The 20,442-nt window shown below is 33.7% G+C and overlaps 7 protein-coding genes across 7 annotated transcripts; 4 read left to right on the plus strand and 3 right to left on the minus strand. All coding sequences in view use genetic code 12, as the record gives it.

The window, feature by feature from the left end:
• Window positions 1-558: 558 nt before the first annotated feature.
• CTRG_04787 (uncharacterized protein) lies at window positions 559-993 on the plus strand (the record flags this gene model as incomplete). Its single annotated transcript, XM_002550443.1, has 1 exon — window positions 559-993. The coding sequence occupies one exon, from the start codon at window positions 559-561 to the stop codon at window positions 991-993; it is 435 nt and encodes a 144-aa protein (XP_002550489.1).
• Window positions 994-1,538: 545 nt separating this feature from the next.
• On the plus strand, window positions 1,539-2,813 carry SPP1 (Spp1p; the record flags this gene model as incomplete). The annotated part of the gene is made up of 1 exon (XM_002550444.1): window positions 1,539-2,813. One exon carries the CDS (start codon window positions 1,539-1,541, stop codon window positions 2,811-2,813), a length of 1,275 nt encoding a protein of 424 aa, XP_002550490.1.
• A 280-nt stretch (window positions 2,814-3,093) lies between these two features.
• Window positions 3,094-5,190, plus strand: CTRG_04789 (ssDNA-dependent ATPase; the record flags this gene model as incomplete). The annotated part of the gene is made up of 1 exon (XM_002550445.1): window positions 3,094-5,190. One exon carries the CDS (start codon window positions 3,094-3,096, stop codon window positions 5,188-5,190), a length of 2,097 nt encoding a protein of 698 aa, XP_002550491.1.
• A 315-nt stretch (window positions 5,191-5,505) lies between these two features.
• On the minus strand, window positions 5,506-8,175 carry TPS2 (trehalose-phosphatase; the record flags this gene model as incomplete). The annotated part of the gene is made up of 1 exon (XM_002550446.1): window positions 5,506-8,175. One exon carries the CDS (start codon window positions 8,173-8,175, stop codon window positions 5,506-5,508), a length of 2,670 nt encoding a protein of 889 aa, XP_002550492.1.
• Window positions 8,176-9,463: 1,288 nt separating this feature from the next.
• Window positions 9,464-11,365, minus strand: CTRG_04791 (polyadenylate-binding protein; the record flags this gene model as incomplete). The annotated part of the gene is made up of 1 exon (XM_002550447.1): window positions 9,464-11,365. The coding sequence occupies one exon, from the start codon at window positions 11,363-11,365 to the stop codon at window positions 9,464-9,466; it is 1,902 nt and encodes a 633-aa protein (XP_002550493.1).
• Window positions 11,366-11,947: 582 nt separating this feature from the next.
• On the minus strand, window positions 11,948-16,219 carry CTRG_04792 (chromatin-remodeling ATPase; the record flags this gene model as incomplete). Its single annotated transcript, XM_002550448.1, has 1 exon — window positions 11,948-16,219. One exon carries the CDS (start codon window positions 16,217-16,219, stop codon window positions 11,948-11,950), a length of 4,272 nt encoding a protein of 1,423 aa, XP_002550494.1.
• A 2,158-nt stretch (window positions 16,220-18,377) lies between these two features.
• RLI1 (Fe-S cluster-binding ribosome biosynthesis protein) lies at window positions 18,378-20,246 on the plus strand (the record flags this gene model as incomplete). The annotated part of the gene is made up of 1 exon (XM_002550449.1): window positions 18,378-20,246. The coding sequence occupies one exon, from the start codon at window positions 18,378-18,380 to the stop codon at window positions 20,244-20,246; it is 1,869 nt and encodes a 622-aa protein (XP_002550495.1).
• Between the last annotated feature and the right edge of the window lie 196 nt (window positions 20,247-20,442).

Genomic DNA, 20,442 nt, shown 5'->3' on the forward strand with positions numbered 1-20,442 from the left:
ACTATTATAAATTGGTTGATTCTTGTAAAAGAAAGAAAGTAAAAATCAATTGTTTCTCTAATGGCATCGGGATTTTTTTTTTTTCTTTAGACTTTTTTTTTTCACTCATCGCACACTGAAAATTGTTAAGAAGAAATGCTACCAATATCAAAGGTTTTGTAAGAGTATTCATATGGGTGATTCAGATGTGATGGTGATTGTATTAATCTTATAGTGATATTCAAGATCGAATACTTCATGGTTCTGAATGTAGCATACTCGATTGAATTCTTTAATATTAGTAGAATCACGTGACTTTGATTATATGGTAGCGCGTTTGATTTAGGCGTACGCACTACCTTTTTTTCCAAAATCTTTGGGGTATAAAAGAGAGCAACTTTTCCCACAATCCTAGAATGACTATTAATTAAACTAAACAACGCAAGTACAAATAAGTGATATTTCTACGATCAATTTGAAGTTAGAAATATTATATTTGATTACAATTGCTTGGTGATTTCTGTTTAAGAACGTTCATTGTTAATTTACTTTTGGTTCATTTTTGTTTGTTTATTAATCATGTCTTGGGAACAAGTTCAATTTACAATTCCTGGAAAACCATATGGAAGTTATATTATTACCGACGAAGTTCTTAAGAATGTTCCTCAGATTAAAGACTATGAAATTGGTATGTTGAATTTATTTCTTAAACATACTAGTGCTGGATTAACTATTAATGAAAATTGGGATCCTTCAGTATTAGTTGATCTTCACAACTCATTAGAAAGAACTGTTCCCAACGACGCGGGTTATGAACACGAGATTTCAGGAGGAGAAGGTCCATATGACCTGACTTCCCATATCAAGAACCTGCTTGTTGGTTGTTCATTGAATATTCCAATCAGAAATGGTTCATTGGCGCTTGGAACCTGGCAAGGAATATACTTGTGTGAGTTCAGATTGGAAAGACACTCGAGAACAATTGTCGCGACAATCAATGGAAAGAAAAAGTAATTTATCTTTTGATCAAAATTGCCTTTATTTTGGATGAGCCACTGGTCAAATTATCTTAAATAGTCTCTATATATAAGAATAGTCTATCGCTTATAGTATGTTTATCAATGGAATTGATTTTAGAAACTAATAGGAAATAGATATTTCATTATCATTTGTAATTCACTGGACGTAAAGAACTGAGTATAAACTTTGGCTCATTTTCAATAATTTTTTGCTTGAATTTCAGCTAAAATTTACTCCTTTGAATCTTGTCTAACTTCTGCATCACTTTAACAACTAAAACAGATTTGCTCCATACACTTAGTAGTAATAGAGTTATTACCATCATTAATCAATTCTCTTTAGTAACAATATGGAATGGTTGTAGTTACTTTCATATCTTACAACCATTGAATTCCACCATTAAAGTGTGGTCGTGTGGAGATCGACAATTCTCAAATTTTGAGACAACCAGAAAAATAAACATGTACAGAAATGGTTATTTTTACAACAGGATTATATAAGTTACAGCCATTATAATAATCCACTGGAGACAAAAGAACATGGCTGTTGAAGAAGAAGAATGGAATCCAACAAATGATTCAAGAAATGGGTCACCTGAATATAATGAAGGAACTGCCAAAAAAAGAAAAACAGCAACTCCAAGTGCTACAACAATAAAAAAATCCAAACAAAATCATCAAAGATCATCATCACCTTCATTAGAAGAGACACAAGATGATATTGCTAAACAATACAAAAGATTCATATCTGCTCCTAAATATGATTTGAACAGTGAAGAATTATTTTGTGTTTGTAGAAAACCAGATTTAGGTGAAATGATGGTTGCATGTGATGGATGTGAAGAATGGTTTCATTTTGAATGTATGAAAGTAAATCCCAAATATTCTGAATTGATTGTTAAATTTTATTGTAAATTTTGTCAATGGAAAGAACTTGGTGAATCTCAATGGAAAAGGAAATGTCGAATTATTGATTGTTATAAACCTATTGATAATGGATCAAAATATTGTTCTAAAGAACATGGCTTACAATTTATGAAGAATTTATTAATTGATTCAACTACAAAAGAAGATTCTCCAACTTCTCAAGAATTAAATTCAAGATCAATTAAAGATATTATTAATTATGTATCTGGTGATTATAAAAAATTACAAGATTTAGGAGCAAAGTTTCCTGAATTGAAATCAGTAGTGGAGTATAAACAAGATCCGAAAAATTTGAACAATTTCCCTGAAGACGTTAAACATGATTTACAAACTGTTCACCAAAAGTATGATCAAATACAAAGTCAAATTAAAGAACAAGAGGAAGTATTAGATACGATGTCAACCATGAAGGAGAATATAAAACAAGTCAATGAAAGATTAACTAATATTATATTCCAGGATCTGAATCAAGATACTTCTCAATCATCAAAAAAGAAAAAGAAAAAGCCAGCTAAAGGTAAAAAGAAAATAGATCTTTGTCTATGTGATAAATCAAATCAATATTTAGTTAAACAAATCATTGAATCAGAATCAATGTTTGAAAAATTGGCAAAAATAATCAAGAAGCGATACGCTGAAGATGAAGACGAGGATGAAGAGAAAGAAGAAGAAGAAGAAGAAGAAGAAGAAGTTGTAGATTCTGATTGGTTCATGGAGGATTTATGTATAAAGGATAAAAAGAAATGTGCGCGTCATAATGGATGGTGGAATCTTTATAATGATGAAGCTGAGAATAATCTAGAACTGATGAAAGTGAAATCGAATACTATATCAGAACAAGAAGAAAAAATTCTACGGAACTATTCAGTTAAAGTTTATGAATCATAGTATAGATATAAAGTCAATAGATACATAAATGAAGAACACCATCACTATTCATGAGACTACTTGAATTTTCTTTTTGTTGTAGCACACGAGTCGCGTTATCCCGCAATTGATCTGAGATTAATTCTTAAACAAACACGAAAATTTTAAAAGACGAGTCTTGATATCACCAAAGTCTACAAATCAATACTACACATTCCAGGTTAATCTAGAGTAGCATACCCTTTTAGTCAATTGAATATTCGAGTACGCCAACAAACATAGTCATACAACAAAGTCCGTGATGAAGCAAGATCCGTGCCCCATTTGTTCCAAATTGGTCTTATCAGATGACCTTGAGAGACATGTCAATTCTTGTCTAGATAGGCAAGCCTCACCACAACCACAACCACAAGACGAGATAAGTGATACATCTCATGATAATCTAGATCAATCATTATCATCTACCCAACAAAAACCCAAAAAACGAAATGCATTATCCGCTCTAGGATTAAAATTCGATTCAAGTCTGAAAAAGAAAAAGAAACAAGAATCACGAAAAGTTAGTTTAACTAGTAGATTATTAGAAGAACGAAGAGTACAAGCAGAAATAAGAAAAAAAGAAAATGAAATACCATTAGAAGAACAATTTAAAGCAGTAGCTGAAGAAATAATGTCTACTCAAAAAGAACCCACTCAAACTGAAGAAATTAAAATCCCTCGAGAATCTGAAATTTTGAAAAAATCTAAAGAATTAAATGAATTAAAACGTTTAGCATCTATTCCATTAGCTCATAGACTTCGACCTAAAACATTGGATGATTTTTTTGGACAAGAGAAATTATTAGGTAAAGATGGAGCATTAAGAAATATGATTCAATCAGATATTATTCCTTCATTTTTACTTTGGGGAGTTCCAGGAATTGGTAAAACTTCATTAGCTAGAATTATTGCTAAAAATTCACGTTGTAAATTTGTTGAATTATCTGGAATAGATAGTAATGCAAAAAATTTAAAAGAAGTTTTCTTACAAGCTGAAAATCATAAGAAATTAACTGGACAAAGAACTATTTTGTTTCTTGATGAAATTCATCGATTTAATAAAGCAGTTCAAGATTTACTTTTACCAGTTATTGAAAAAGGAATAGTAACTGTAATTGGTGCAACTACTGAAAATCCATCATTTAATTTAAATAATGCATTATTGTCAAGAGTTCATACTTTTGTAATGGAACCATTGAATACTGAATCATTAATCAAGATATTAACAAGAGCTTTATTTGAAGTCAACAGAATTCGTAAAAAATTGTATGGATTCCATTATATTTCATTACAAAAGGATGCATATCATTATATTGCAAATCTAAGTATGGGCGATTCACGAGTTGCATTAAATATTCTAGAAACTTTGAATGCTTATCTATCAGCTGATAAATTCAAAATAGATAATAATGATACTTCACCTAAACAAGGTGTCATTAAAGTTTCTGCCGATTTACTTAAACCATTATTGAAAACTAGAAATTTCCATCAAATGTATGATCGTAATGGAGATTCACATTATGATATAATTAGTGCATTTCATAAATCAATCCGTGGTTCTGATCCTAATGCAGCAATGTTTTATTTAGTGAAAATGTTATCTGGAGGAGAAGATCCAATGTTTATAATGAGAAGAATGATAGTTATATCAAGTGAAGATATTGGACTTCGAGATAGTTCATGTTTGCCATTTATGATAGCAGCTAAAGAAGCATTAGAATTTGTTGGTATGCCAGAAGGTGAAATTATATTAGCTCATTGTACAAATAAATTAGCTCTTGCTCCAAAATCAACTAAATCTTATCGTGCTTTAAGATCTGCACAAAATATACTTAAAGAAAATCCAGAATTAACTAAATTACCCGTCCCCATTCATTTAAGAAATGCTCCAACTAAATTAATGAAAGAATTAGGTTATGGAGATGAATATAAATATAATCCAAATTATGAAAATGGGAAAATTAAACAAAATTATTTCCCACAAGGAATGGAACCAATCAAATTTTTAGATGATATCCATTTAGGTAAATTAAAAGATAAATCAGTTCCAAATGATGAATATATTCAAGCACAAGCTGCCGTCGATGATTATGAAAAATTTAAACATGATTATAGAATGAAAGCTAAAGCTGAGTATACAAGAGGAGCAGAAGAAAAGGAGGAGGCAGAAGAAGAACAAGAACTACTACCAGAAAGTAAGGATTTAGTAGGATCTACAGATGCTGATAGTGATTCAGATGAAAAATTTCATGAATATTCAGATAATTTTGGTAAATCATTTGATGAAAACCTTGAAAAAGATCTTCAACGGGAATATTTTGGAGATGAAGAATCCAAAGATGTGCATATAATAGATTAAAATACAACGTTAATCAAATATAAATGTCTGTTATATATATATATATATATATATATATATCATGAAAATGAGAACCTATTTACTAATCATCAAATAATATTAATAATAAAAATAAGTATGACAATACTAATAATAGTATAAAAAGAAAACAAAAAGGAAATCAAACAGGAACAAACTAATTTCTAAAAGATAAAAAAAAAAAAACTTGATAATAATACTTATATAACAAAATACCCCCGTGTTAACATCTCTCATCTCTCTATTTAATGACCACTCCCTCTTGTTTTTTTTTTTTTTTTTTGTATTGTATTGCAACTATTGTTCTCCATTGGTAGAATTCACAGTGTTAATACTCTTTTCTGAACTTGCTTGTCTACGTAAAGCTGTAGCTTTACTAACTGCATGTTTGGATCTTTCAGAAGAAACACTGTTAGCAAGATGACCACGATCATCTAAATCAACACTACCGGCACTTTCAAATATAGAAACTTGGCCTGCCAATAAACCTAAAGTTTCCAAAACTTGAGCTGGTTCATTCAAGTGAGCAGTTGCAACGGTTTTCTTAGAAGCTGGACCAACAGCAACTGGATAAACACCATGTGTACCATATTGATTGGTTGGAACATCTTTACCTTGCCATTGCTTTTCAATTGTAATCAAGGAATTGAACATATCTTCATCCGTTAAATCATCACCTAAACATAAAATGAAATCTGGTAATTCATCAACTGATACATTTTCATCGGAAGCACCAGTTGCAGTTTGATCTTGTTTGGTTCCATGAGGGTGCAAAACTAAACGTTTAACAATTTCTCCTTTGTTGACAAATTTTGGTCTGACTTCAATATTAGCCTTACCTGCCATAACTTCAACATCGTATTCTTTGGCAACAGTATCATTCAATTGTTTTAAACACTTTTCAGCTTGGAAAGCACCCAACTCAGGATCAGCACGACGGTAATGCCAAGTCAATGCAACTTTTTTACGTTCAATGTTTGAACCTGGTGTCTTTTCTGTATAATCTTTGAAAACATCATCAACTTTTTCTTGCCATGACATGTCAAATGATTCGGCAAGATTAACCCAAGTTTTTGACCCAAGATCTTTCATAAAACAACCATGTTCAGCAGACAAACCAACATTCTTACTACCCAACCATTTTTCCAAAAAGGCTTGGTCTCTACCAGAGATAATCCAAATTTGATTCTTTGGGTCAGCAGATAATGTATCCAAGATACGGTTCAACTTGTCTGATGGAATAGCGGCAGCTGGATCTTTGACAATCGGAGTCAAGGTACCATCATAATCAAACAAAAACAATCTTCTCTTTGATGATTTATAGTTTTGCAACAAGGTAGGTCTATTCAAAGCTGGGGTGAAACTATTGGTATGGGTGACAATGGAGTGGTCAATGATATCACGAATAAATCTTGAAGTCCAGTTTTGGATGGTATTAGAAGTAACCTTGGTATACAATTTGGATTCCAAATGCATCTTATCCTTTGGTGATAATAACAAGGCATCATTAATAGTTTTGGCAACACCAACAGCATCCCATGGGTTGACCAAAATTGCATCCTTCAAAACGGTTGCGGTACCGGTAAATTCAGATAAAATCAATGGTGAATTGTTATACTTTTGACAGATTACAAATTCCAACGATGTTGTATTCATACCATCTCTAACAGAGGTGATCAATGCCAAATCTGCTACTCTTAATAATGCTAAATATTCGTCTTTGCCAATTCTCATTTGATAATGCAATACTGGTGTATGATTAAAGTCACCATATTTTGAGTTAATTCTAGAAATCAATTCAGTGACCTTGGATTCAACATTTGCCGAATGTGAAAATCCAGGACTTGACACTTGAATCAATACAACTTTATCTCTCCATTCTGGGTACATGTCCAAGAATGTTTCAAAAGCTTCCAATTTCTGTATAACACCTCTGACCTTATCTAATCTATCTCTACCAACAATAATCTTTTTACCGTGATATAATTCTCGTAAGGCCTCAACTTTTTCATCAATTACACTACCATCAGAAAAGGCATCGTGTTCAATCTTTTTGGTGTCAATACCAATTGGCAATGTTTCGACAGAAATGGATGTACCATAAGCGGAAACAGCATCTCTAGTAACATCGTATCCTAAAATACGTGCACAACAGGACAAGAAATGTCTTTGGAACGAATCTGATTGGAACCCGATTTTATCAGATCCCAACATACCATCCAACAATTGAGATCTCTTAGAAAGACATCTGAAATATTCCGAAGAAGGGAATGGAACATGAAGGAAGGATCCAATATAGGCATCAGGGAATTCCATACGTAACAATTGAGGTAATAATAAAAGATAGTAATCATGAATCCAAATGATATCCCCTGGTTTGTAAACAGCCTTAATCTTATTCAAATAAGCTTCATTAAACTTTACGTAGTCGTGCCAAGCGTTAATTTCAGCAGTTCCATCGTCCGAAGGTTGACCCTGTATATAATGAAATACTGGCCATAATACGTTCTCAGCATATCTTCTCCATCTACTCTGATCACGTCTCAACAACCAAACAGGATGGATGTTTGGAGTACCATTGGCTTCACATAATTTTTTTTCAATATCTTTTTTATCGTCTTCATCCAAATACAAAGGATCATCTTGTAAATTTTCTGCAGTAAGGGAACTTGTGTTTTTATTTTTGTTGATCAATTCACCTGTCCATGCAATGACATGAGTTTCCCAATCTGAATGTTCAACAAGGAAATGTTGAGAAGAATACAATGCGGAGTTCCCACGGACAGCTTCAACATCCCAAAAGTATTGTTTAGTTTCCTTATTGTAGTCACTTATGATCTGGGTTGGTAACGAAGTCATAACATTAAGGATTCTACCTGATAATTTGACTTTATTGTTCCCTTCATACTCTTTTGGAGATACGATCGGAGTTGTGGTTGGGAATGCTCTTAATTTCTGAGGTGCCATGATTTCTCTTTATACTAACCTAGCAAACAAACGGTGGTGGAAGAGAGGAAATAATAACAACGACACTGAATATGTACTTGATAATTATACTAACAAAGCAACTAATTAATTGTTGTAGAAAGGTAAATTAGAAAAAAAAAAAAAATTGAAAGTAGGAGCAACCAAAAAAAGAGAAGAAGAAAATTGCAGAGTTATATCAGTTTAGTGATAGGGGAAAAGCACAACCAGAAACCCAGACGGGGGGAGACAACAACAATTTTTTTTCTTCTTCTTTTCGTTTCGTTCGATTTGCACGCACCGAACAGTGGTTTCGTGCGACGTAGCAAATTGCAGCACTAAATCTATTTTTTTTTTCTGTTCTTGTGTACAATTCAGACAACCATCATCATGCCACCACCACCACCTCGAGGTTTGATTATTGCATGACAGAAATTGATCGCATTAAATTCGTCCAATCAACTTCAAACAGGTTGCTTTTGCTCATTCTGTTTCATTCATTCTTCTTCGTCTTCTTCTCTGCATGGATCAATTATTACATATGTAAATGGAGTTAACTGGAATTTAGGTAAAGGGCAAGGAAAGTAACGGAGAAGATACGCCCAACCAATTCTTGAGCATGAAGTTTTAACCTGTACTTAGACAGAAAGTCTAAAAATCAAATGTGGGAGAATGGAGGACTGGGGCAAAGGAGTTTGGCGACGTGGAGTGCAGCAGCTGCCACCCTTGACTCACGCGATGTTTCAACGAACCAAATTATCATCATGATTTCAACTTTTGACTTGATTTGATTTGGAGAAATCAGTGCATGCAATAAACTACGAGTTATCAACCCCACCTTTATTCAAATATAAAGCATTTAAAAATATATATATTAAATCCTTTAACCCAATAAAGTTGTACCATAAAAATACATAATACTATTCAAAAAAGAAACAAAAAAATAGGAATATAAAGAAAATATTAAAGAACAATTTCAGCAATAAGAAAAGAATACTCAACGGGAGGAACGAATATAGAACAACAAGAAAAGGTAGGAAGTAACAATAAATATAAACTGCAAGAATTATAAAAAAAAATACATCTCAACTTCATTTTCTATTCTTTTTGATTTTCTCTTTCAATTCATCTCGTCTTTATAATTCTAAGGGTACTAGGGAGGAAATCATTCTGTTCATTTCTTTCATTTCATCATATTTCAATATTCACACACATTCACACATACAAAAAAAAAGTAAAGATTCATCAAACTAATAAAAATGCTTTGCCCTCGAATTACAACAAACTATACTTAAGCTTGTTGTTCTTCGGAAGGAGCAGCACCAGCATTAGCACCTTCAGATTTCTTGTATTCTTCAAAAGCAGTCAAGGCATCTTCAAAGTGGTTGTTGAACAATTCATCATCATCCAATAAATCCAAGATTTCTTGGTTTTCCAATCCCAACATCATACCAGTGATTTTACCAGCAGCTTCTGGTTCTTGAGCCTTACCGGTAGCAACAATTCTTGGGTACAATTCTTCACCCAAGATTCTCTTTTGTTGGTCTTGAGGAACACTAGCAATAATGGCAGCCAAGTCTCTCTTGTTGGTTTGGTTACGGTTTGGGTAGTAACCACCTCTTGGTTGTTGTTGCTGTTGTTGTTGTGGTGGTCTAACATTTTGACCGTTGAAATCTTGTTGGAATTGTGGTGGAATACCGTAGACTGGAACTGGTTGGCCGTTTGGACCTGGTCTTGGCCATTGTTCTGGGAATGGTTGGCCTCTACCTCTCATCATCATTTGTGGGTTTGGACCTGGGAATGGGGCATTACCTCTACCGTTTGGTGGGAAGAAACCTTGTTGACCGTAGAACATTGGTGGCATAAATTGACCTGGCAAACCACCGGCAGCAGCAGCGTTTTGCATTCTCATTTGGTTTCTGGCTTGGATTTGTTGTTCCAATTGAGAACGTCTAACATCCTTACGTTGAGCCAAAGCAACATACAATGGTTTGTTGTTAACCATTCTTTGGTTCATTTCAGTGATGGCCTTGGTGGCTTCTTCTGGAGTGGTGAAACAAACGAAACCGAAACCCTTGGATTTACCAGCGTCATCAACCATAACTTTAGCAGAAGTAATAGTACCGAATGGTTTGAATTCTTCTTCTAATTTTTCAGAATCAATAGAGTCATCCAAGTTCTTGACAAACAAGTTAACACCTTGGTATTTGGCCAATTTTTCCAATCTGATGGCTTCGTATTGTTTCTTCAATTCTTCCATTCTTTCTCTCTTCTTTTGGGCTCTACCAACGTAAATCTTTTGACCGTTGATTTCTTTGTCGTTCAATTCTTCAACGGCTTTAACAGCAGCATCGTGTTCTTCAAAGTTGACGAAACCGAAACCTTTAGATTTACCATCTTGGTCTTTTTCCAAGTAGATAGAAGTAATCTTACCGTATGGAGCAAACAATTTTTCAAATTCTTCTTCGGTGTAGGCCAAGTCAATGTTCTTGACGTAGATGTTGGTGAAGTTGGCTTTCATTTCTTCAAATTTGGATTCACGGTCCTTCTTGGAGATGTGTTTACCAACGAAAACTTCACGGTCATTCAACAACATACCGTTGACGTTTTCGATAGCGGCTTCAGCAGCTTCAGCGGTTTCATAATGGACAAAACCGAAACATTTGGATTGACCCAATTCATCAGTAGCAACTTTACAAGACAAAATCTTACCGAAAGCGGAGAAAGTATCGTGCAAAGCTTTGTTGTCAATAGCTGGGTGCAAGTTCTTGATGAAAATGTTACCATCACCAGATCTTCTAGCAGATGGGTCTCTTTGAGACCACATAATACGACAAGGTCTACCTTCGATTGGGGTGTAGTTCAATTCTTCAATGGCTTTTTCACCATCTTCGAATTTGTGGTAGTTGACGTAAGCGTAACCTAAAGATTTCTTAGAAACAGCATCACGACAAACTCTAATGGATGAAACTTGACCAATTGGAGAAAAGATTTCAAACAAAGTAGCTTCGTTAACAGATGGGTTCAATTCACCAACGTACAAAGAAGCGGAGTTTTCAGCAACACCAGAAGAATCACCTTGTTCTTCAGCTGATTGTTCAGTGGTAGCAGCAACTGGTTGTTGTTGTTGTTCTTCGGAAATGTTCAATTTTTCCAAAGATTCTTGAATTTGATTAGTTTCAGCAGCAGACATTCTGAGATGAAAATTTTTTTTTTTATGATTTTTTTTTCTTTTGAAATAGAAAGGGTTAAAAAGATTTTTTTTTTATGATTTTTTTAAATACTTTAAGGTGGGTTACTTTTAAATAAGAAGCTTTATATTAATAATATAACAAAAGGGCTTTCTTAATTTATAAAGTGGTACTTGATTCTTGTAGAATTCCAAATTGGATTTAAGATGAGGTTGTTTTTTCTCTCTGTGAAAAATATGTAGAAAAAAAAAAATTTTTTTTTTTTTTCTTCTTTGATTCTTGTTCTTGTTCTTGTTGTTGTTGTTCTTCACAGTGTCGTTTTCTCTCTGTCTGGGTTGCGGTGTAAAATTATTATACTCATTGATAAATTAATGATTACATGCACTACTGTACGAAAGTCGTGTGCATCTGCACAATAACCAAATCTACTCCAAATTTTTTTAATCATTAATATTTTGTTAATTTAAATCGTATCATATTATACATTTGATAAAGAAATATCTTTCTATATGGTAACAAACAAAAAAAAAATTTACAAACATGAAACAAAACAAAATAAATCATCATACTACATTCTTTTATTATTACTTAGATCCTTTGATTCTGCTGTACATCGCACTGATCTTATCACTTGGTACTTTTGATGGCCAATAAAGTCCAGTGAATCCCCATAAATGTTTTCTCAATTTATCTTTTTCTCCAACTTTTGCAACCTCAGTTTCAATAAAGTCACCAATCTTGAGCAATTCCGATTTTAATACTTTGGCCCATTCATGTTTTTCTAAACCTCTACTTCCTTTATGCAATTTATGTAATGACAGCACAACCGGTTGCATGACTGATTTACATCTAGATTCATCCATACTGGCATATTCCTTTTCACGCTTTTCTTCTTTCACTCTACCATGACCACCACCGCCCACAGCAGAAGATGGAGAAGCACTAGATGTATGTCTTTGTACAGACTGTGGTCTCTTACTTTTGCCAAATTTATCAGGAGTTTCGGATTTAATTGGTTTCTTAGGCCTACTACCATTGGTATGACCATGTGAAATATTCGATGGAGTTGGGGTTGGTTTTCTCACCCTCTTTCTAGTAGCACCAACAGGAGTGTTTGATCCATCGTCGTCTTTAAGCAAAGTAAATAAATAATCAACTCTTCTACCTAAATGAACAGATCCTGGCACTTTCTTAGAAGACTCCTTTCCTTCTGGTTTTGTTGCTATAGCAGATGCATCTGTAGTGGCACCATTGTTCCCAGTTGTTGTTGTTGCTGTTGTTGTTGAAGATGTCGCTGTGTTTGCAGGTTTATCTTTACTTGATGGAGGTGGTGCACCTTCTAAGAATAATTTATTTTGAAGTCCCAATAATGGATCATCACGAATTTGAACCCATGAACCATAACCAAATTTATAAACACCAACCAATAACATGGCATCATCTCTTGGGGTCCATGCACAACTCCATGATTGTACAGACTTTGGATGTTTAGGTAATTGGAAACTCATAAGATCGTCATTCGGTATCATCTTTTCTAAAAGTTTCATATCAATAGGTCTGTTTAACACAATTTCAGCATTGATATTTTTAACACCTTGATATTCAAATAAAACAGCCTTCTTTTCTTTCTTTTTGGCAAGCCATAATGCAGTTTGGTTAGGTTCACCTGGGTTTGGCGGTCTTGATTTCTGTTCTTCTGCTTTTCTTTCTAATTCAGCGAGAACTTGTGAACGTCTTGCTTCTTCTTCTTTTACCAATTGTTTTGAGGTGTTGATTATTTCATTATATGCATGTTTCACCAAAACGGGATTCTTATTAGTGATACTACCTTCTTCGACTAACTGTTCCCATTTACCACTTAAATCACCCCATTTCAAAATAGATCTGTAAATACCTCTAATTTCCTTTTCAGACAATTGATGATCTCCAGCATTTCTTCTTCTTGCAGGTCTTGCATCCTCAGCACTATCTTCAACATCACTTGGAACTGTAGAGCCATTCTCAAATTTACGCATGGCAGCTTTTCTTCTAGAAAACATGGCAATTTGTTCTTGCAAATACTGTTCGTCGGCTTTTCTCTTTTCTTCATCTTTCAACTTGGTCAACTCTTCTTGTGGAATAATATCATCCCATTCAACATCAGCTTTATAATCAGTAACCTCAAATTGTTTCAAGAATTCCTCAGAACCCAAGTTAGATTCACCCAAGTCAGGAGTTGTGACATGATCTTCAGCATGACTCAAAACATCATCCAAGTTCAAGTTCTCCAACTTTTGTTGGTTATTGTTTTCCTTAAACATGGTTCCCGCACCAAATTTCAAAATTTGACTCAATTCACTTGTAGATGGATCTGTTTTACCATTCTTCTTGGCATTTGGATCCGTTATACCTAAAGAAATAATAGCATATTCAAGAACCATCTTCTTTCTAGCTCTTTCTAAAATCTGTTCTTCAACTGTATCTTTACTGACAAATCGATAAACAGAAACATGGTTTTTCTGACCAATTCTATGAGCACGAGCCATGGCTTGCAAATCTGCTTGAGGATTCCAGTCTGAATCAAAAATAATAACAGTATCAGCAGTCATCAAGTTAATACCTAAACCACCAGCTCTAGTGGACAATAAGAATGCAAAATCCTTGGAATCCGGAGCATTAAAATGATCAATAGATATTTTTCTTTGTGAAGATGGAATTGTACCATCTAATCTTTGAAATTGGTAACCTTTGATAAACATGTAATCACCTAAAATATCCAACATTCTAACCATTTGTGAGAAAATCAACACTCTGTGACCTTCTTTCTTTAATCTAGTCAACAATTGTTCAAGCAATACCATCTTACCTGATGACATAATCATACCTCTAAGAGTATTCTCTCTTGAATATGAACCAGCCTTTTCCAAGACTCTTTCTTCAGCACCATCAAACAAATATGGGTGATTGGATGCTTTCTTCAATTCACTCATAACATTCAACAACGAAATTTGAGAACCTTTATTACCAGCATTTAATGCGGCATAATTCTTAGTGATGATGTTCTTGTAATATTCTGTTTGAATATCAGACAACTCAACTCTTAAAATACGTTCTGATTTTGATGGTAACGACTTTTCAACATCTTTCTTTAAACGTCTTAAAATAAATGGATTGATTTTCTTTTGTAAATCTTTAATATACTGTTCTTGCTCCTTGTCAATACTATCAAAATCAATTTCTTGATCAATATTAAACTTACCTGGCATCAAAAAGTTACACAATGCAGCCAATTCTTTAACATTATTCTGTAATGGAGTACCAGTGATCAATAATCTGTTGGAGACTTTAAAACTTTTCAACGCTTCATACAATGATGATTCAGCATTTTTCAATCTATGTGCTTCATCAACAGCTAAAAATTGCCACTTAAATGAACCAAGTTCTGTTTTATCTTTCAAGATATACTCATATGTTGTTAATAAAATATTAAACTTTGGTTTGTTATTTTGGTTGTAGAATTCATAGTCTCTGATGTTTTTTCTTGCCTCACCATTACCCAAATAGTAAATACAATTGACATCTGGAGCCCATTTTTCAAAAGTCTCTTGCCAAGCAGGGACAGTGGATAATGGAACCACCACCAAGTGTGGACCATTCTGTCTTCTAGCATAAATTAACCATGACAAAAAGGCAACAGTTTGAACGGTTTTACCTAATCCCATCTCATCTGCCAAAATACCATTCTCGTTTCTTGACCAAAGAAACGCCATCCAATTCAACCCTGTCAACTGGAAATCTCTTAATTCACCATTCTTTATGAAAACTGGTTGTTTGAATAATTTTTCAAATCTTGGTCTCTGTGATTGAGGGTAATTGGCTGAAAGACTTGGCAAAATCTTTGAGTTTAATCTCTGTTGGTATTTTTTAACTTGTTCAGGAGCAATTTTTGCAATTTCTTCTGCATCTTCCCAGGAACATTCATCATAGTAAAGTCGTTTCCATTTAACAAAATATTGTAATTTGGTGGTACCATCGTCAGATTCGATTCTTTCGCTGTCAACTATTCTTTCAACCTGTGTATATTCTTCCTGTTCGTCTCTTTTTCTTTCTCTTTCAATATCCATAGACTCTATGTCTTCCTTTGTAGTCAAAGGATCATTTCTAATTTCTTGATCATATATGATAAACTGTTTGATATAATTGTCTAATTTTCTAAATCCTTTGTAGTTTTTCAAGTCTTGGTATTTTTCCCAAGTGTTATGCAAATGTGAAGCGTCAGTCCATTTAACTTTGAAAAGATAATCCAATTTAGGATCATTCGTAAGCTCGGTATTATCCTCATTAATTTTATGGTCCATGACAATATCTATTCCACGCTCGTTTTCTGGTTCATTGGCTTGTTGATAATAGTAATAATCTCCTTCGTCGTCATCCTCGTCCATTTCCGGTTCACTTTCCATTAAATCCTCGTCATCGTCATCGTAATCAATGGCATAGTTGACTTGCTTACTATTTCTCGTAGAAAATCTAAGCTCAGCTGGTGGAGATGGGGTAGATTTAGCCTGTTTTTTTGACAACTTCTTCTTTTTAGAAGATGAAGAAGCTTTTGAAGTCCTCTTTTTCTTTTTCTTACTACTACCGAAATCATCATCATAATCAAAATCATCTTCCTCTTCATCAATGTTATCATCATCTTCGTCTGACATATCTTCATCATAATCATCATTAATCTTCTTCCTTTTTCGCGTTGGTCGAACTTCATCTTCTTCGGAATCTGATTCAACAATAACTGGACCTCTTCGTTCACGATGTGACCTTCTTAAACCGTAAAGTTCTGGATTTAATTCGGCTTCTTCTGGTAAGTCTGGTCTACCCATGGTATTAATTATGCAAATGGGATATACAAAGAAATAATAATAATAATAAAAATTAAAAATTAATGAAACACTTTGGTAGTTACAAATAGCCTTTCGTAAATATTCAACAATCGAATAATCTTACACTTCTAAGAAACCCCTTGAAAGTTCAAGCGTTATCAATAACCAATCGTATTAAAATATAAGCCTAATGCAATGAGATTTGTTTGACTTTGGTTGATGATCTGGTTAAATAATCAACTTGAATCTAAGGATTGATAAATTCAAAACAGTAACACCAACAAATAAATTGGAAAAAAAAAAAGTAACAAATATTTAACCTTAAAGGCAATAAAACTACTACTGGCAATTGTGGATTTCGTCAATTAAAATGGTGACAAATACTCTATTAGTCCTAACCAGATTCTTATAACTAGATATGGTAATGCCTCCAGTTATATTTATGTAGGTGTGAAGGGATAATTTAAAAGACGTTATAAATATCGGTTGAATTAAAAGAAAATTTTTTTTTGTTTGGGAGTGTGAACAAACAACGACAACTTCACCCTTTTTCTCTTTCAATTAGGAGAAAAAACTTCATGTTATGCATAGGTCGAAGAGGTTTATGATTGGTTTAAATTAATCATATTATTAGTTACAGATGTTTGAATTGAAAAAATCTACAAATTTTCAAGAAAACAACAACAAGATTAATAAAAAAAAAAAATAGTAAATAAATTCAGTGAACGTAAAATAAATCTATTTAGAAGCATTAGGAGAATGTTCGACGATATGCATAGAATAAAGTCCTACCTTATTCTAAACCATATGCCAGTACCAATAGCATGGAATTTTTGCAGCCATCGACATCAATAACAAAAGATCAACATTCAACAGAGTGCCTAGCAACAATCCAGATCAGTTATGGTTCCTAGATCCAATTGAAATACTAGTGTGGAAGTCGAAACTGGTTTATCTTTAATTGAATCGAACACATTTATTCATCTTGCATGATTTGCAGCCATCCTTAGTTATAGCCTGGGGCAACAAGGGTAGGGAATCTGAACAATGGGCGGGCTCTCCAAAAATAAATACACGCAGAGTGCAAACAACCAATCTTATTCCAGTCCAATAATGCTATGCAGCGAATGGAGGTTCTGACCATGAAACCATTACATTAATATTATGGAAAAATACGATCTTAACACAACCATGTTCGATATCAAATATGCAGCAATTTCAAACTAAACATCAACAATGACACGGTGTGATTAATTGTGTGTATCAGGCTAAGGTTGTCAAAGTATAATGAGTAAATCAGTACTCAGAGAGGCTCTAACTAAGCAGCAACGATCTGGATGATTGATTCATCATTATTTTCAAGTGATTTGGATCAGATAACCTTGACTAATAAAGTCATTAGAAAAAGTTTTCGTAATTTAACAACCCAAAAAAAAATCAAACAAAAAAAAAAAGGAAAAAGTGGTGAGAAGAAAAAAAAAATTTTTTTTTCTCTTTCTCTGAGAATTAAGCTGAACCTGGCGGTGGTGGTTTGATTTTTCTTACTTTTTTTTTGCTTGTTGTCTCCGCACACGCATTTCCACCAATTAGAATTATTTGTCTCCTCACACGACCTATAGGATTGATAACCTCTACACTTTCCAACCTAAAGGTTCATTTATTTGATATGGAGAAGTATAAAAAACTGTTATTTGTATGATCGCAGATGTTCACAACGCATGTAATGGATTATACTGACCCATTTAGTCAATATACCACTAATATCCGCGGTAGATGATGATTATGGCCAATAACTAGTGCTAGGACCACGATAATATCAGATCTACGTCATTTATACCATTTCTACGACTGATATACACAGTTAATCTTAGAAAAAGTTGGCCCTTAGAGCATGTTTGCTCATATCCAATCACATCCAATTGTTTAGTAATATTGTGGTCTCGTCTCTCACAAAAAATAAAGATGAAGACAATTTTATGCCAAAAGTACACGCTTTTTCTTCTTCTCATTGTGCACGCTTAAAAAAAAATTTTTTTTTTTCTATGAAACAGAGAAGCACAATACAAATAAAAAAAATTTTTCATTGCAATTAACCTTGAAAAACACACTACATTATACTCATCTCCTCCACAAATCTATACACACAACATCATAAATAATGAGTTCTAAAGGAAAAGGAAAGACCAAGAATGGTAGAGGTGATACCCATTCCAAGAATGAAAGAATTGCTATTGTTTCTGTCGATAGATGTAAACCAAAGAAATGTAAGCAAGAATGTAGAAAGAGTTGTCCTGTTGTGAAAACTGGTAAATTGTGTATTGAAGTTACTCCAGCTTCAAAGATTGCTTTTATTTCAGAAACTTTATGTATTGGTTGTGGTATCTGTGTCAAGAAATGTCCTTTCGATGCTATTACTATTATCAACTTGCCAACTAACTTGGAAGGTGAAACCACCCATAGATATTCTGCCAACTCCTTCAAATTGCATAGATTGCCTACTCCAAGACCAGGTCAAGTTTTAGGTTTGGTTGGTACCAATGGTATTGGTAAATCCACTGCCTTGAAGATTTTAGCTGGTAAACAAAAACCAAACTTGGGAAGATATGATGATCCACCAGATTGGGAAGAAATCTTGAAACATTTCAGAGGTTCTGAATTGCAAAACTATTTTACTAAAGTTTTAGAAGATGATATCAAAGCTATTATCAAACCACAATATGTTGATAACATTCCTCGTGCATTGGCCAAATCCAAGATTAAACAAGTTGGTGCCATTTTGGAATCCAAGAATGAAAGACCAGATAACTTTGATTACATTTTGAATGTTTTAGAATTGAAAAATGTTTTGAAACGTGAGGTTGAAAACTTGTCTGGTGGTGAATTGCAAAGATTTGCTTTGGGTATGACTTGTGTTCAAGATGCCAATGTTTATATGTTTGATGAACCATCTTCCTATTTGGATGTTAAACAAAGATTGAGAGCTGCCGAAATCATTAGATCCTTATTGACTGCTACCACTTATATTATCTGTGTCGAGCACGATTTATCTGTTTTGGATTATTTGTCTGATTTTGTATGTATTCTTTATGGTGCTCCTTCTGTTTATGGTGTGGTTACTTTGCCAGCTTCTGTTAGGGAAGGTATCAACATCTTCTTGGATGGTCACATTCCAACTGAAAACATGAGATTCAGAACTGAATCATTGCAATTTAGATTAGCTGATGCTGCTGATGAAATGATTTTGGACAGAACTAATGCTTTGTCTTACCCAAGTATGAAGAAGACCCAAGGTGATTTCAAATTGACTGTTGAAGCTGGTGATTTCACTGATTCTGAAATTTTGGTTATGATGGGTGAAAATGGTACTGGTAAAACCACCTTCTGTAAACTTTTGGCAGGTGCCATTCCTCCAGATAATGGTCAAGAAATTCCAAAATTAAACGTTTCTATGAAACCTCAAAAGATTGCTCCAAAATTCACAGGTACTGTTAGACAATTGTTCTTTAAGAAAATCAGAGCTGCTTTCTTACATCCACAATTCCAAACCGATGTTGTTAAACCATTGAAGATTGATGACATTGTTGATCAAGAAGTTCAAACTTTATCTGGTGGTGAATTGCAAAGAGTTGCTATTGTCTTGTCTTTGGGTATCCCTGCTGATATTTACTTGATTGATGAACCATCTGCTTACTTAGATTCTGAACAACGTATTATCTGTTCCAAGGTCATTAGAAGATTTATTTTGCACGCCAAGAAGACTGCCTTTATCGTCGAGCACGATTTCATTATGGCTACTTATTTGGCTGATAGAGTTATTGTTTTTGAAGGTCAACCATCTAAAGATGCTATTGCCAGAACTCCAGAATCATTATTGACTGGTTGTAACCGTTTCTTGAAGAACTTGAATGTTACCTTTAGAAGAGATCCAAACTCCTACAGACCAAGAATTAACAAGTTGGATTCTCAAATGGATAAAGAACAAAAACTTTCCGGTAACTACTTCTTCTTGGAAAACTCTGAATTATAAGATTCTTCACATTAGGCATTTTCATTTCAGCATTATCATTTAATTCAATTCATAATGAATTAAAATGGTTAGATTTCGGCACTGTGTCAAGACACTATTCCATTTACGATGTCCCATAAAATGAAATAACAAGAATAAAATAAAATAAAATAATAAAAAAAGGGGGAACATATGGATTAGTCTGTAGATACAGAAA

This window comes from Candida tropicalis (genome assembly GCF_000006335.3).
Source record: "Candida tropicalis MYA-3404 genomic scaffold supercont3.6, whole genome shotgun sequence".
Lineage (NCBI taxonomy): Eukaryota > Fungi > Ascomycota > Pichiomycetes > Serinales > Debaryomycetaceae > Candida > Candida tropicalis.